Source organism: Hyla sarda, chromosome 5 (assembly GCF_029499605.1).
Source record: "Hyla sarda isolate aHylSar1 chromosome 5, aHylSar1.hap1, whole genome shotgun sequence".
Classification (NCBI taxonomy): Eukaryota; Metazoa; Chordata; class Amphibia; order Anura; family Hylidae; genus Hyla; species Hyla sarda.
The window spans coordinates 343,792,753-343,807,110 of NC_079193.1; the positions used below are offsets into that span (position 1 = coordinate 343,792,753).

At 40.8% G+C, this 14,358-nt stretch overlaps 1 protein-coding gene across 2 annotated transcripts in view; it reads right to left on the reverse strand.

Moving 5' to 3' along the window:
• Window positions 1–1,815: 1,815 nt before the first annotated feature.
• RSPO2 (R-spondin 2) overlaps window positions 1,816–14,358 on the reverse strand; it is a 140,841-nt gene continuing 128,298 nt past the window's right edge. For both annotated transcript variants that reach the window (XM_056518629.1, XM_056518630.1), the window contains one exon: window positions 1,816–2,727. In XM_056518629.1, the coding sequence (XP_056374604.1) occupies window positions 2,615–2,727 (113 nt within the window). In that variant the 3' untranslated portion in view covers window positions 1,816–2,614. The remainder of the gene's footprint in view (window positions 2,728–14,358) is intronic.

The window sequence follows — 14,358 nt, forward strand, 5'->3', positions numbered from 1 at the left end:
CATCAGACCCGGAGCGGATGTTCGCTCCGCGGCCTGATGAGAGCGATGATGCGTGCGAGATCGCGGGGGTCCCCAGCAGTGGGACCCCGCACGATCAGGCAACTTATCCCCTATTCTTTAGATAGTGAGTTGGCAGTCAAGTCTGGTATTGGAGTTCAGGCCCTACAGGTGCTACAGCAGGTGACAATAAATCACGCCACCATTTTTCTCACTATATACTGTATCTTTGAGACAACAGAACCTGCTAATTCCTGGTCTTTTTGACGTTCTCCACAAGTGTCCTCGGCTCTATGACAACTCTTCTGATTCTTCTTCTCTCCTCTGTCAGATATATTGTGAGGAGCACCTGGTAGAGGCAAATTTACGGTGAAATGATTGTCTTTACTCTTCTGTATTATGGCACAGGAGTGCTCACTGGGACATTCAGAAGCTTGGAAATGTGCCTATAACCAACATCATTGTTATGTTTTACATAAATTAAAGGGGTTATCCAGGGAAAAACTTTTTTTCATATATCTACTGGCTCCAGAAAGTTTAACAGATTTGTAAATTACTTTTATAAAAAAAATATCTTAATCCTTTCAGTACTTATGAGCTGCTGAAGTTGAGTTGTTCTTTTCTGTCTAAGTGCTCTCTGATGACAACTGTCTCAGGAACTGTCCAGAGTAGAATCAAATTCCCATAGCAAACCTCTTCTGCTCTGTGCAGTTCCCAAGACAAGCAGAGATGTCAGTAGAGAGGACTGTTGCCAGACAGAAAAGAACAACTCAACTTCAGCAGCTGATAATTATTGGAAGGATTAAGATTTTTTAATAGAAGTAATTTAGAAATCTGTTTAATTTTCTGGGGCCAGTTAATATATAAAAGAAAAAGTTTTCCTGGAATACCCCTTTAAGTTGTGAAGGTCTGGAGACAACTCTTTGCTTTTACCAATCATGAGATGTGTCTTGTGTGACACCTCGGCAATGAGACTTTTTTGTAGTCATCAGTTGGGACTGAACCTCTTGATCTTAATTTACACCAACAAGGGGATTGCTTCTTAATTACTTATATATTTCAGCTATTGTCTTGGCTTTCCATGTTTTTTTGCACCTCCCTTTCTTTAGGTGTTCAATACTATTTCTCTGTGTCATTTCACATTATTACACTAATTTCTGAGCTTATTTGTTTTGGTTTCTCTGTACGTGAGGATTACTTGGGTTGTTCTAAATAGAGATGAGCGAACTTACAGTAAATTTGATTCGTCACGAACTTCTCGGCTCGGCAGTTGATGACTTATCCTGCGTAAATTAGTTCAGCTTTCAGGTGCTCCGGTGGGCTGGAAAAGGTGGATACATTCCTAGGAAAGAGTCTCCTCGGACTGTATCCACCTTTTCCAGCCCACCGGAGCACCTGAAAGCTGAACTAATGTATGCAGGAAAAGCCATCAACTGCCGAGCCGAGAAGTTCGTAACGAATCGAATTTACTATAAGTTTGCTCATCTCTAGTTCTAAACATCTGGTTAAAAAATATGACAATAGCATTTTTGGAAATATATTTAGTGGCAAAAATGGTGACGCGTTCAATACATATTCCACCCACTAAATATTGAACAGGACAAGTGGTCTCCAAACTGTGGCCCTCCAGCTGTTGCTAAATTACAACTCCTGGAATGTTGGTTGTTGTAGTTTTGTAACAGCTGGAGGGCCTCTGTTTGGAGACCGCTGTTATATGCTGATTGTATGGTTTTTTTAAAGCATTTTTTTCTATAATTCATGCATGGATATCACCAGTCTACCTATAAATGCAAGACAATGTATGTATACACAGTAAATAAGTTTATTATATGTAGCATCTCAGCACTATGTACAAAGTCTAACTGCTGCGCCATTCGGGACATTTAGGCAGTTACCGCTGTAGTACTGTATATTAGCATCAACAGTTTTAATACACAACTGTTTGGTTATAATAGGCGCAGAGAACCAACATCAGCTAAACAAAAAACAAAAACAAAAAAAAAGAGATTTCAAATACAACTGTCTTAAAAATGTACAATATGGAAACCATAAACTTAAAGAAAATAAAAAATAAAAATTTTAAATTTCTACTATCAAACAGTTTAGTTTTTTTGTATTGTTCCTTTACAGAAATATACACAAGTCCATTATTTTTTTCTTTTTCCTTTTTTTTTAATTATATTTATTTTATTTTTATTTTTTGCTGCATGGCGTCCTTGTTAACAGTCCCTATTTCAAAAATACTGGCGGTTTCCATCGTAGGCACTGAATTAAAAATAAAAAAAAATTAAAAAGTCAAAAAACTAAAATAAAAAAACCAAAGCGAGAAAGTCATTGACACATCTACACCAGGTCACTGATTCAACTCAGTATTTCCAACTGTTGGCGTTTTTTTTTTTTGTTTTTTTGTTTTTCAGACAAGAAAAAAAAAATGAAATAAAAATTTAAAAAAGAAAATGTATAAATAACACAAATAGGCTAGTGATATGTTCACAAAATATTAGTAACCAATACCGGTAAAGCAGCCATTCTGCAGTTCATCTGTGTGCAAGAGCATGTAGCAGCCTTTGTGCACTTAGCAAATGAGAAAATAAAATTAAAAAAAAAATGTGTCTCTTTACTGACTGGTCCTGTCTGTGGCAAGAAAAACACTGTGTTGCTCCTGGGCCCTTTCAAGCAGCTTCTTTTTCTTCTTTTTGTTCCTTTTGTCCTTCTTCGTTGTTCTTTTGCCTGGAAAAGATGACATCATTGTGATTGTTCTTCTTCTATTTATATAAAATACACAATAACCCTCACATCAGCAGGGTCCCTCATTTATAACAAATCAAACAATTTATTCCCCGAATTACTCCTTTTAGGTGTATCATCGTTCATTTCTTAAAGGGGTACTCCACCCCTAAACATCTTATTCCCTATCCAAAGCATAGGGAATAAGATGTATGATCATGGGGGGGGGGTCCAGCCGCTGGGACCCCGGGGTCTCCAGTGCGGCTCCTCGTAATCTGTAGCACAAAGCGAGCTCTGACGGGCGACCACCACAGTCACGCCCCCTTCATTCAGGTCTATGGGAGGGGGCGGGATGGCTATGTACTAGCCGCCATGCCCCTCCCACAGGCATTAATGGAGGGGGCATGACGCCACGAACACTGAAGCTCCAAGCTTCCGTGTTCAGTGCATCCGCGGTTTTGGTTCGGACCCCCAGCGATCATACATCTTATCCCCTATCCTTTCAATAGGGGATAAGATATTTAGGGGCAGAGCAACCCTTTAATACCTCTGTATAGCTGTCAGAGCTTAATTTTACTGATGCAAATGTACAAACTCCCTGCACAGAGAGCTATTTTGCAGATAACATTATGTTTGTATCCGTATACAGAATTAATACTGATTTCAATGTAAAAACTGTATACAGTAAGCACTTCAGCTCCCTCTAGTGTTAAGTCAGGTAAAATCATAAATGTCTAAAATGGAGAAGAAAAAACAAAACGTTTAGCCCAGTGTTTCCCAACCAGTTGCCTTTAGCTGTTGAAAAACTACAACTCCCAGCATCTTTTAGGCACACTGGTTGGGAAACATTGATACAACCCAAGAATCAATAGACATAATTCATTATATAGACCCCATACATTTAACAATGTGATTCAGAGATTTTGTTGGTCTATTAAATGGGCACTATGAGAATCAAAAACCTTTTTATATTTACATCTTGGCAAAACATTAACCATTCCAATATACTTCATATTAAAATGTTGTTATCTCTTTTATATAGAAATCATGGCTTATGAAAAAGACCACTAGGGGTCCCCATACCATCCAGAACATAATCCTGTCTGGCTGCAGCATAATCTTTGTCCCAGCTGAAGCATAGGCTGAGACAAAGTCCATTAAGTGAGGGCGGGACTAGCACTTCTCTGTGCTCACTCCTGTCCTGTCTAGCTCACTCCTGTCCTGTCTATTAAGACTTCATCATGAAAAAAGAGAGGAGGAAGTGAAGGCATGGTGCGTGAAGGCAGGCTCAGTGTTTGCCTCAGACACGCCCCTTCCTGTGCAGTGGATGTCAGAATGAGTGAGAAGCAGAACAGATGGATTGTTGAACCAAATACAGAAGCTAGACACATAAAAAAAGACATGTAAAGCATCTGCATGACCTAGTGAGTAACATATAGAAGCATGATTATCCTCTGGTATGACAGGTATGCTTAAAGTATCAAGCAGGGAGTTACTTTCTGTACAGGTTCCTATATTGCTAATGACAACCATTGCTTAGGGACTTTAACATGTATCTAGGGTGAAGAAGCCCCCCCCCCCCCCCCCATTTAAAGATCTTTTGGTACAAGATAAAGAAAACTCTCAAAGTTGCATTTTTTATTATTCTTTTTTTAATCATTTGAAGGAAATGTTCCCATAATAACAGCTTATTACCACCTATCCATAACATAGGGACTCCTACAGATCAGGAGGACGGGGTCCCAGGTGCCCCTGTTTGAATAGAATGGGATTGTGCAAATTTGACAACCAAAACATTCAGGGGGAGATTTATCAAAACCTGCCCAGAGGAAAAGTTGCCCAGTTGCCCATAGCAACCAATCAGATCACTTCTTTCATTTTTAACAAGGCCTCTGCAAAATGAAAGAAGCGATTGGTTGCTATGGGCAACTGGGCAAATTTTCCTCTGCACAGGTTTTGATAAATCTCCCCCTCAAAGTTTAGGGGACAGCGGAAGGTGGCCAAGTATAGCGCAGTCCCATAGAGTTTGAAAGGAGCCTCAGCTGCTCCAGTAAAACATGGACATGACTGGTTTGGAGCCAGACCCCTTCTGATCAGACACTCATTTAGTGGATAGGTAACAAGTTGTCAAGATGGAAATATTTCTTTTGCTCGTACGCGGCTTTATACACTTCAAAAGGAGCGGATCTGCAGTACCAGACACAAGCCACACAGAGGTGTAGCACTGTTTACGGAAGATGTATTTCTAATTAGCGTTGCTCGCGAATATTCGCAATTCGAATTTTATTCGCGAATGTTGCATATTCGCGAATATAGCACTATATATTCGCAATTACGAATATTCGTTTTTTTTTTCACAGTACACATCACAGTGAATTTGCATATGCAAATTTTCGCATATCCGAATTTTCGTTTATGCAAATTTTCGCATATGCTAATTTTCTCATATGCAAATTTTTCGCTTATGTAAATTTTCGCATATGCGAAAATTAGCGCGAATATTACGAATATGTGAATGTAGCGAATATATGATGAATATTCATCCATATATTTGCGAAATATCGCGAATTCGAATATAGCCTATGCCGCTCAACACTATTTCTAATCTTGAACCTAGGTTGGCACTGTGCCATTCTAAATACAGGGGACGCATTACGCCAATCCCCATCCAGGTGGTGAATCAGTTGGGGGGGGGGGGGGGGGGGCGGGGGGAGGGGTCACAGCTTTCTCCATTCAAGTCAATGGGATTTGCAAAAACTGCTTCAGTGGGGTGACCATTTTAAGTATTTGCACATTGTGACCGCCCTGTGAATCAGCCGACACACTCGGCACTGCTACATCTATAGCTTCCAGCGCCGCGGATAATCGAACTGAAGCTGCCGCTGGATATAATTACGTTGCCACAAAACAGTAGTTTACTAACCCAAATCCCTTAATATTCTGATCGGAGTCATGAAACACGGCCTCTAATCACAGCGGTAACATATTAGTCAGTGTAATCTGTAAAGTCCGCCAAAAATCTGGATGTAGTTAATATTTTAATGAAGCCGTTCTTTATAACATAACTATAGCTTGCAGTCTGAATGAAAAACACATGACAGAGGTATTATGTCTGGCACTGTACATCGATGGGTTACGCTTATACTCATGACCCATATGTGACATGGCGAACCAGGTATATATATATATATATATATATCACAAGTAGAGATGAGCGAACTTACAGTAAATTCGATTCGTCACGAACTTCTCGACTTGGCAGTGGATGACTTTTCCTGCATAAATTAGTTCAGCTTTCAGGTGTTCCCGTGGGCTGGAAAAGGTGGATACAGTCCTAGGAGACTCTTTCCTAGGAATGTATCCACCTTTTCCAGCCCACCGGAACACCTGAAGGCTGAACTAATTTACGCAGGATAAATCATCAACTGCCGAGCCGAGAAGTTCGCGACGAATCGAATTTACTGTAAGTTCGCTCATCTCTAGTCTCTTTATTACATGTGCAGACTAGAACCATTAAAAAAGCTTTATATTTTTTGGGGTCCATTTTACATATTTTGCATTGGGATCCAAGCATTTGCAAGTTCCGCCACTGTATAACAGACACCCACCAATCATAAACTGATGGACTACAATGTATACAACAGTTGTCTTCAACCTGCGGACCTCCAGATGTGGCAAAACTACAACTCCCAGCATGCCCGGACAGCCGTTGGCTGTCCGGGCATGCTGGGAGGTGTAGTTTTACAACATCTGGAGGTCCGCAGGTTGGAAACCACTGGTATACAATATTCAAGCAACACCCCCTTTTAACATATACAGTAGAATATATTTGCTATTGGAGGCGAGTAACACACAAACTGTACACAGGTGTTGGAAGACAGCAGCCATGTTTTGTTAAAGGGGTATTCCAGGCAAAAACTTTTTTTTATATAAGTAAACTGGCTCCAGAAAGTTAAACAGATTTGTAAATTACTTCTATTAAAAAATCTTAATCCTTTCAGTACTTATGAGCTTCTGAAGTTAAGGTTGTTCTTTTCTGTCTAAATCCTCTCTGATGACACGTGTCTCGGGAAACGCCCAGTTTAGAAGCAAATCCCCATAGCAAACCTCTTCTAAACTGGGCGCTTCCCGAGACAGGTGTCATCAGAGAGGACTTAGACAGAAAAGAACAACCTTAACTTCAGAAGCCCATAAGTACTGAAAGGATTAAGATTTTTTTTAAAAGAAGTAATTTACAAATCTGTTTAACTTTCTGGAGCCAGTTGATATATATAAAAAAGTTTTTGCCTGGATAACCCTTTAAAGGGGTACTCCGCCCCTAGACATCTTATCCCCTATCCAAAGGATAGGGGATAAGATGTCAGATCGCCGCGGTGCCGCTGCTGGGGACCTCGGGGATCACTGCTTCAGCACCCCGCTATCATTACTGCACAGAGCTAGATCGCTCTGCACGTAATGACGGGCAATACAGGGGCCGGAGCATCGTTCCGTCACGGCTCCGCCCCTCGTAACGTCACGGCCCGCCCCCATCAATACAAGTCTATGGGACGGGGCGTAGCGGTTGTCACGCCCCCTGCCATAGACTTGCATTAATGGGACGGGCCGTGATGTCATGAGGGGCGGAGCCATGACGTCCCGCTGCTCCGGCCCCTGTATCGCCCGTCATTACGCACAGAGCGAACTCGCTCTGTGCAGTAATGATGTCGGGGTGCCGCTGCGGCGATCCCCGGGGTCCCCAGCAGCGGGACCGTGGCGATCTAACATCTTATCCCCTATCCTTTGGATAGGGCATACATGCCAGGGGCGGAGTACCCCTTTAATATCAGACAACTCTGTTTCGTCTGAAATTTTTGAAATGACAAATAGTTAATAAGGTATCGTTGAAAGTAATGAAACATTAAAGACCCATTAAAGGGAAACTGTCAGCTCCATACCAGGTAGCGAGTGTAGATCCCGGCCAGCAGACAGGTACTAGGAGAATAAAATCTCAAAACAGATGCACCATATCTTTAGTTTAACTAATGGCTAAAAAAAAGTTAGAAAAGTGCCATTTTGTAAGCAGTGGAAGAGTCAAACTGGTGGTGCTGAGCTGCAGCTGTGCCTCCTCCCTCCCCCTTCCTTTGACTAATATACAGGGCTCAGCTTCCATAATAATTTTGAGTTGGGAACCTATCGCCTGCGCCTTTAGAAAATATTGGATAATAAAAGACTGAATGTGAGTGCCGACTAGTGTTGGTCTAATGTAGGACATTGCAATTATTAAAGATCTATGAAAACAAATGCATGTTAGAGTCTACCTGTCATATCACAGAAACAAAATAATGCTTCTATATGTTACTCACTAGGTCATGCAGATGCTTTGCATATTTTTTATATGTGTCTAGCTTCTGTATTAGGCTCACAAATCCCTCTGTCATGTTGCTCACTCATTCTGACATTCCCTGCTCAGGAGGCAAGCATTGAGCCCGCTCTCACTCACTATGCATTCACTTCCTCCCTGAGTCTGCTGTGCTGTGTCTTTTCATCCAATGACTGCAGACTGCTCTTTAAAGGGGTATTCCGGTGGAATTTTATTTTTTAATCAACTGGTGCCAGAACGTTAAACAGATTTGTAAATTCCTTCTATTAAAAAATCTTTACCCTTCCAGTACTTTTTAGCAGCTATATGCTACAGAGGAAATTCTTTTCTTTTTGAATTTCTTTTCTGTCTTGTTCACAGTGCTCTCTACTGACACCACTGTCCATGTCAGGAACTGTCCAGAGCAGCATAGGTTGCAATGGGGATTTTCTCCCGCTCTGGAAAGTTCCTGATAAGGGCATCAGGTGTCAGCAGAGAGCACTGTGGACAAGACAAAAAAGAAATGTAAAAAGAAAAAAAAACTCCTATGTAGTATACAGCTGCTGAAAAGTACAGGAAGGGTAAAGATTTTTTTTAAAGAAATCATTTACAAATCTGTTTAACTTTCTGGCACCAGTTGATAAAAAAAAAATATATATATGTTTTCCACCGGAGTACCTCTTTAACCTCCTCTCTGTTTTCATGCTGCAGTCTGACAGGACAGGAGTGAGCACAGAGGAGTGCTAGTCCTGCCCTTATTTCCTGGACTTTGTCCCAGCCTGTACTTCAGCTAGGACAAAGAAGATGATGCAGCCGGACAGGATTATGTGCTGGATGGAATGGGGACCCCTAGTGGTCGTTTTTTTTTTTTCATGATTTCTATAAAAAGAATATACAGATATTTTTTTTTATTACGTATAGTAGATAGGATAATGTTTTGCCAAGATGTACAACATATAAAAAGTTTAAGATTTTGAAAGTGCCTATTTAGGATACATGACAAATTTTACAAATATTTATACTGTATTCTAGTGATATATTTTTGTATAGGCTGGCACCTTGTATACAAGGAGCTGAATCTCCCAATATAGTTTTGTGGTTTTTGAAATAACCGATGAAGAAAAATAAAACGTATTGCTTTCTTGACCAAATAGAAAAATAAGTGCACGCAGAGATTCTGGCGCCAAGAAGATTTGATTTCAATGTAAGAAATTAGATTAGGCTCCATTAGGAACCTGCATGCATTTAAAAGGCTATAGCCCAGATTATTTGTGCGCATCCTGCACTGGAAATTCTTCAAAATAAGAAATGTACAAGGAGATTCCTTTAAACTCGGCATATGAATAAAATAGAGCAGGTATGGCAGGACTGGGTGATCATTTAATGCAGTGCTGCTCAACCAGTGTGCCTCCAGCTGTTGCAAAACTACAACTCCCAGCATGCCCGAACAGCCTTAGGCTGTTCGGGCATGCTGGGAGTTGTAGTTTTGCAACAGCTGGAGGCACCCTGGTTGGGAAACACTGGTAATAAATATGGTGCCCCCCTCACACTCCCCAACTGAGAATGTCAGAGAAGAGAAGGATTGGACTGTGGGATTTCCAGTTGCCTGATCATTTTGTCTATTTAAATACAGCGTTAAAAAAAAAATAATAATAATAATCAGATTTGACGTAGAAATGCTAAATCGTCGGAATCAAAAACTTTTTTTTTATGTTGTACATCTTGGCAAAAAATAATAACCTTTCTAATATGATTCATAAGAAATGTTGTTATCTTCACTTTAAAGAAAATAAATCATGGCTTATAAAGAAAGGCCACTAGGGGTCCCCATACCATCCAGAACATAATCTTGTCCAGCTGCAGCATTATCTTTGTCTCAGCTGGAGTACAGGCTGGGACAAAGTCCTTGAAGTGTGGGCGGGACTAGCACTTCTCTGTGCTCACTCCTGTCCTTTCAGACTCTAGCATGAAGGAGGGAGGTTACAGAGAAGCCTGCAGTGATTGGATGAAGAGAATCAGCACAGCAGAATCAGGGAGGAAGTGAATGTATGGTGAGTGAGGGCGGGCTCAGTGCTTGCCTCGGACACGCCCCTTCCTGAACAGTGGATGTCAGAATGAGTGAGCAGCAGAAGAGAGGGATTAGTGAGCCAAATACAGAAGCTAGACACAAAGACATGGAAAGTACCTGCAGGACCTAGTGAGTAACATATAGAAGCATGATTTTGAAATAAAGGAATACTCCGGGATACAAAAACTAACTTAGCCCATATCATTAGAATAGGGAATAAGTGTCAGATGCAGGGGGTCTGACCGCTGGGATCTCCGCCATCTCCTGTACAGGGCCCCGGCTCTCCTTTGAAATGGAGCGTGTCGACCACCGCACAAAGTGGTGGCCAACATGTCCCCCTCCATGCAGCTCTATGGAAGAGGCGGAGATTCCCAAGGGAAGTGCTCTGGCTTTCCCATAGAGCTGCATTGAGGGGGCATGTCGGCCATCACTTTGTGCGGTGGTCAACACGCTCCACTTCAAAGGAGAGCCGGGGCCCTGTACAGGAGATGGCGGGGGGGGGGGGTGCTCCAAGCGGTCGGACTCCCCGCAATCTGACACTCATCCCTATAGCAGAGGACTCTATATTTTAGGTTTTGAATTTTCCCATCATCCACTGGTACTGGAGGCCGCGCCTGTAACAGTGCTGGTGTCTATGCAAAGACTAACACAGTCAGCACTGCAAGAATGTTCTATAACCCCAGTGAGAATGAATGGAATCTCACAAGATGTGTCCATTATTATGGATTTTATCTTGGGAGCCAAAATGTAATTATTTCAACTTATTTCCTTACTCGTGCCAAGAGTTTATAAGACAGATAGCAGATGATTTAAAAGGTTTTACATAATCGCAATATTAAAAAAGAAAAAACAGCAAAGAACAGCATTTCAGAGCTTGGTACGAAAGTAGACCGTTTTAGTTTCTTTTTCTAGCTTTTGGGCCCTTAAAAGGGGTATTCCTATCTTCAAAGATACCCCCTATTCATAGGATAGAGGATAACATGCTGATCGGTGGGACTCATGAGAACAGAGGGAAATTGTACCCCCGAGTGAATGGAGAGCAATGAACTTTGCAGAGCACAGAGTGTCCCGACTCCCAAGATTAGCCTGTTATCCTTTCCCCTGTAGATGGGGATAACTTTTGGAGACTTTTGGCTGTATCATCAACTCATTTGCCTGTACACCCCTGATGAAGAAGCTGGTGCCACAAAACATGTAGGGGAGGTGAACGGTTAATATTTTAATCATCAGTATCCCAGTCCATTTCATAGTGCGCACTGCAGACACTCCTTTTATCAAGACTCACGACTGAGAGAAAATTATATTGATCAGTGGACTGTGATCTGTGGTTTGAACCATCTGTGGAACCAATTTTAATGCAGATGAATAAATGATGATGTTTTACAATATACGTTAGTCGGGAGGTATAAAGATAAGGGGTTTTATACCACGTGATCTCGGAGTAAGTCAGTCTCTCTGAGAGACTCGGGTTTGGTACTGAAGTCTCATCAACTCCGGCACCAATAGCCAATAGCCACATCCAGACAGACATTTTCCCTCTGGTGGCCACTATAGGAGAAGTGTGGTATTACATAGCAAATTATTATGCTAAATGACCATTCTTGACAGCAAAATCAGGAATGCTGACAATATATGGTAAAAGAGGCATATTTCCAGTAAAGTGTCCATTTATGGTTCAAGTAAATATAGTACTTCCAGACAAACATTTTATTCCGTAGTGTGAATATGGCCTAAGTGTATCATCAATGTGCGCTCCTGACCTTATTGCAAGTCATAGTAGTTGCAAACGGGTGCAAGCTTATAAGGAGAGGAGAGTATGGTGGCTTTCAGTGGTTAGTATGGGCCATCTGCTGGGGATTGCACATTGGAGGACGTGTCCAATAAGGGGCTTACACAATATTTCCCAACCAGGGTGCCTCCAGCTGTTGCAAAACAAACTCACAGCATGTTTGTATCCGCATAGAGAGTTAATATTGATTTTAATATACAAACAGTATAAAGTGAGCTCCTCAGCTCCCTCTAGTGGTAAGTCTGTTTATCATAAATGTCTAAAATGGGAAAATCCCTTTAGCCCAGTGTGCCTTTACCTGCTGCAAAACTACAGGTTTTGCAACAGCTGGAGGCACCTTGGTTGAAAAACACTGGTTCAGGATTTTACATTTTCCCTATCTAAAATGTTGGTGGGCCTTGAGAACTGGCTTGGGAAACCCCTAATTTAGAACACTGACACATCTATAGTAGTGTTGAACGTGAATATTCCAAATGCAAATTTTTACAGTGAATATCGGCACTTAAAGTTTCGCAAATATTTAGAATAAAGTGGTATATATTCGGAATGCCGAATATTCTTTTTTTTATACTAATTTATGTGAATATTTATGCAAATATCACCACTTCCAGACTGGACACTGATCCCTCCCTTCTATTAGTCGAGATATAATTGCACATGCGCCCTATGCGAATTTCATTACGAATTTTCGCATGAAAAAACAAAAAGAGAATGAACATAGCGAATATGCAAAATTCACGAATATAGGACGAATATTTATCCAAATATTCGCAAAATATCACGAATTTGAATATGGCCTATGCCGCTCATCACTAATCTATAGCTATTTTAGGGGGTCAAATACTTTTGCAAGGCATGATATACTGCAACAGGGGTGTAATCCTGCATGCAGATCCATCATCGCTCTATACCGTCAGATTTTAAAGGGGTTATCCTGGAAAAAAACTTTTTTTTATATATATCAACTGGCTACAGAAAGTTAAACAGATTTGTGAATTACTTCTATTAAAAAAATCTTAACCCTTTCAATACTTATGAGCTTCTGAAGTTGGTGTTGTTCTTTTCTGTCTAAGTGCTCTCTGATGTCACCTGTCTCGGGAACCGCCCAGTTTAGAAGCAAATCCCCATAGCAAAACTCTTCTAAACTGGGCGGTTCCCGAGACACGTGTCATCAGAGTGCACTTAGACAGAAAAGAACACCTCAACTTCAGAAGCTCATAAGTACTGCAAGGATTAAGATTTTTTAATAAAAGTAATTTACAAATCTGTTTAACTTTCTGGAGCCAGTTGATATATAAAAAAAAGTTTTTTCCTGGATAACCCCTTTAAAGCGGTTGCTGACACATTTTGGACAGGTAACAAAATCATAAGCGCTCCCATTAGGAAGTATTAGCAGAATTAGATAAGAAACAGCAAGGTCATCAAGAACTAAAAAGGATGCCAAGAAGAGCCAGTCAGGTTCTGCATCCCCTGCAAATCTCTGACTAAAATATATAGTGCCGGGCATCATACTTTGCCAACCGTTAATTTAATCCTATGGAAAAAAAAACACAACAACTTTGTCAGCAGAGGCAGCAAAATATGATGTGTGAGCATTGACAGGGAGATTCCGATATGTAAGATATCAATCACTTCATTAATATTTTACCAAATATTACAAGATAGGAATTTAGATAACCTTGGCAGGCGCTTAAAGGGGTTATCTAGGAAAAAAACTTTTTTTTATATATCAACTGGCTCCAGAAAGTTAAACAGATTTGTAAATTACTTCTATTAAAAAAATCTTAATCCTTTCAGTACTTATGAGCTGCTGAAGTTGAGTTGTTATTTTCTGTCTAAGTCCTCTCTGATGACACGTGTCTCGGGAACCGCCCAGTTTAGAAGCAAACCCCATAGCAAACCTCTTCTACTCTGTGCAGTTCCCGAGACAAACAGAGATGTCAGCAAAGAGCACTGTTGCCAGACAGAAAACAACAACTCAACTTCATAAGCTGATAATTATTGAAAGGATTAAGATTTTTTAATAGAAGCAATTTACAAATCTGTTTAACTTTCTGGAGCCAGTTGTTATAAGAAAAAATGTCAGGCCTTTAAGGGGTACCCGGTGGAAAAAAACATGTTTTAAATGAACTGGTGCCAGAAAGTTAAACAGATTTGTAAATGACTTCTATAAAAAAAAATCTTTACCCTTCCAGTACTTTTTAGCGGCTGTAAGCGACAGAGGAAATTATTTTCTTTTTTAATACATTTTTTGTCTTGTCCACAGTGCTCTCTGCTGACACTCCTGTCCGTGTCAGGAACTGTCCAGAGCAGCATAGGTTTGCAATGGGAATTTTCTCCTGCTCTGGACAGTTCCTGATACGGGCATCAGGAGTCAGTAGAGAGCACTGTGGACAAGACAAAAAAGAAATTCAAAAAGAAAAGAATTTCCTCTGTAGC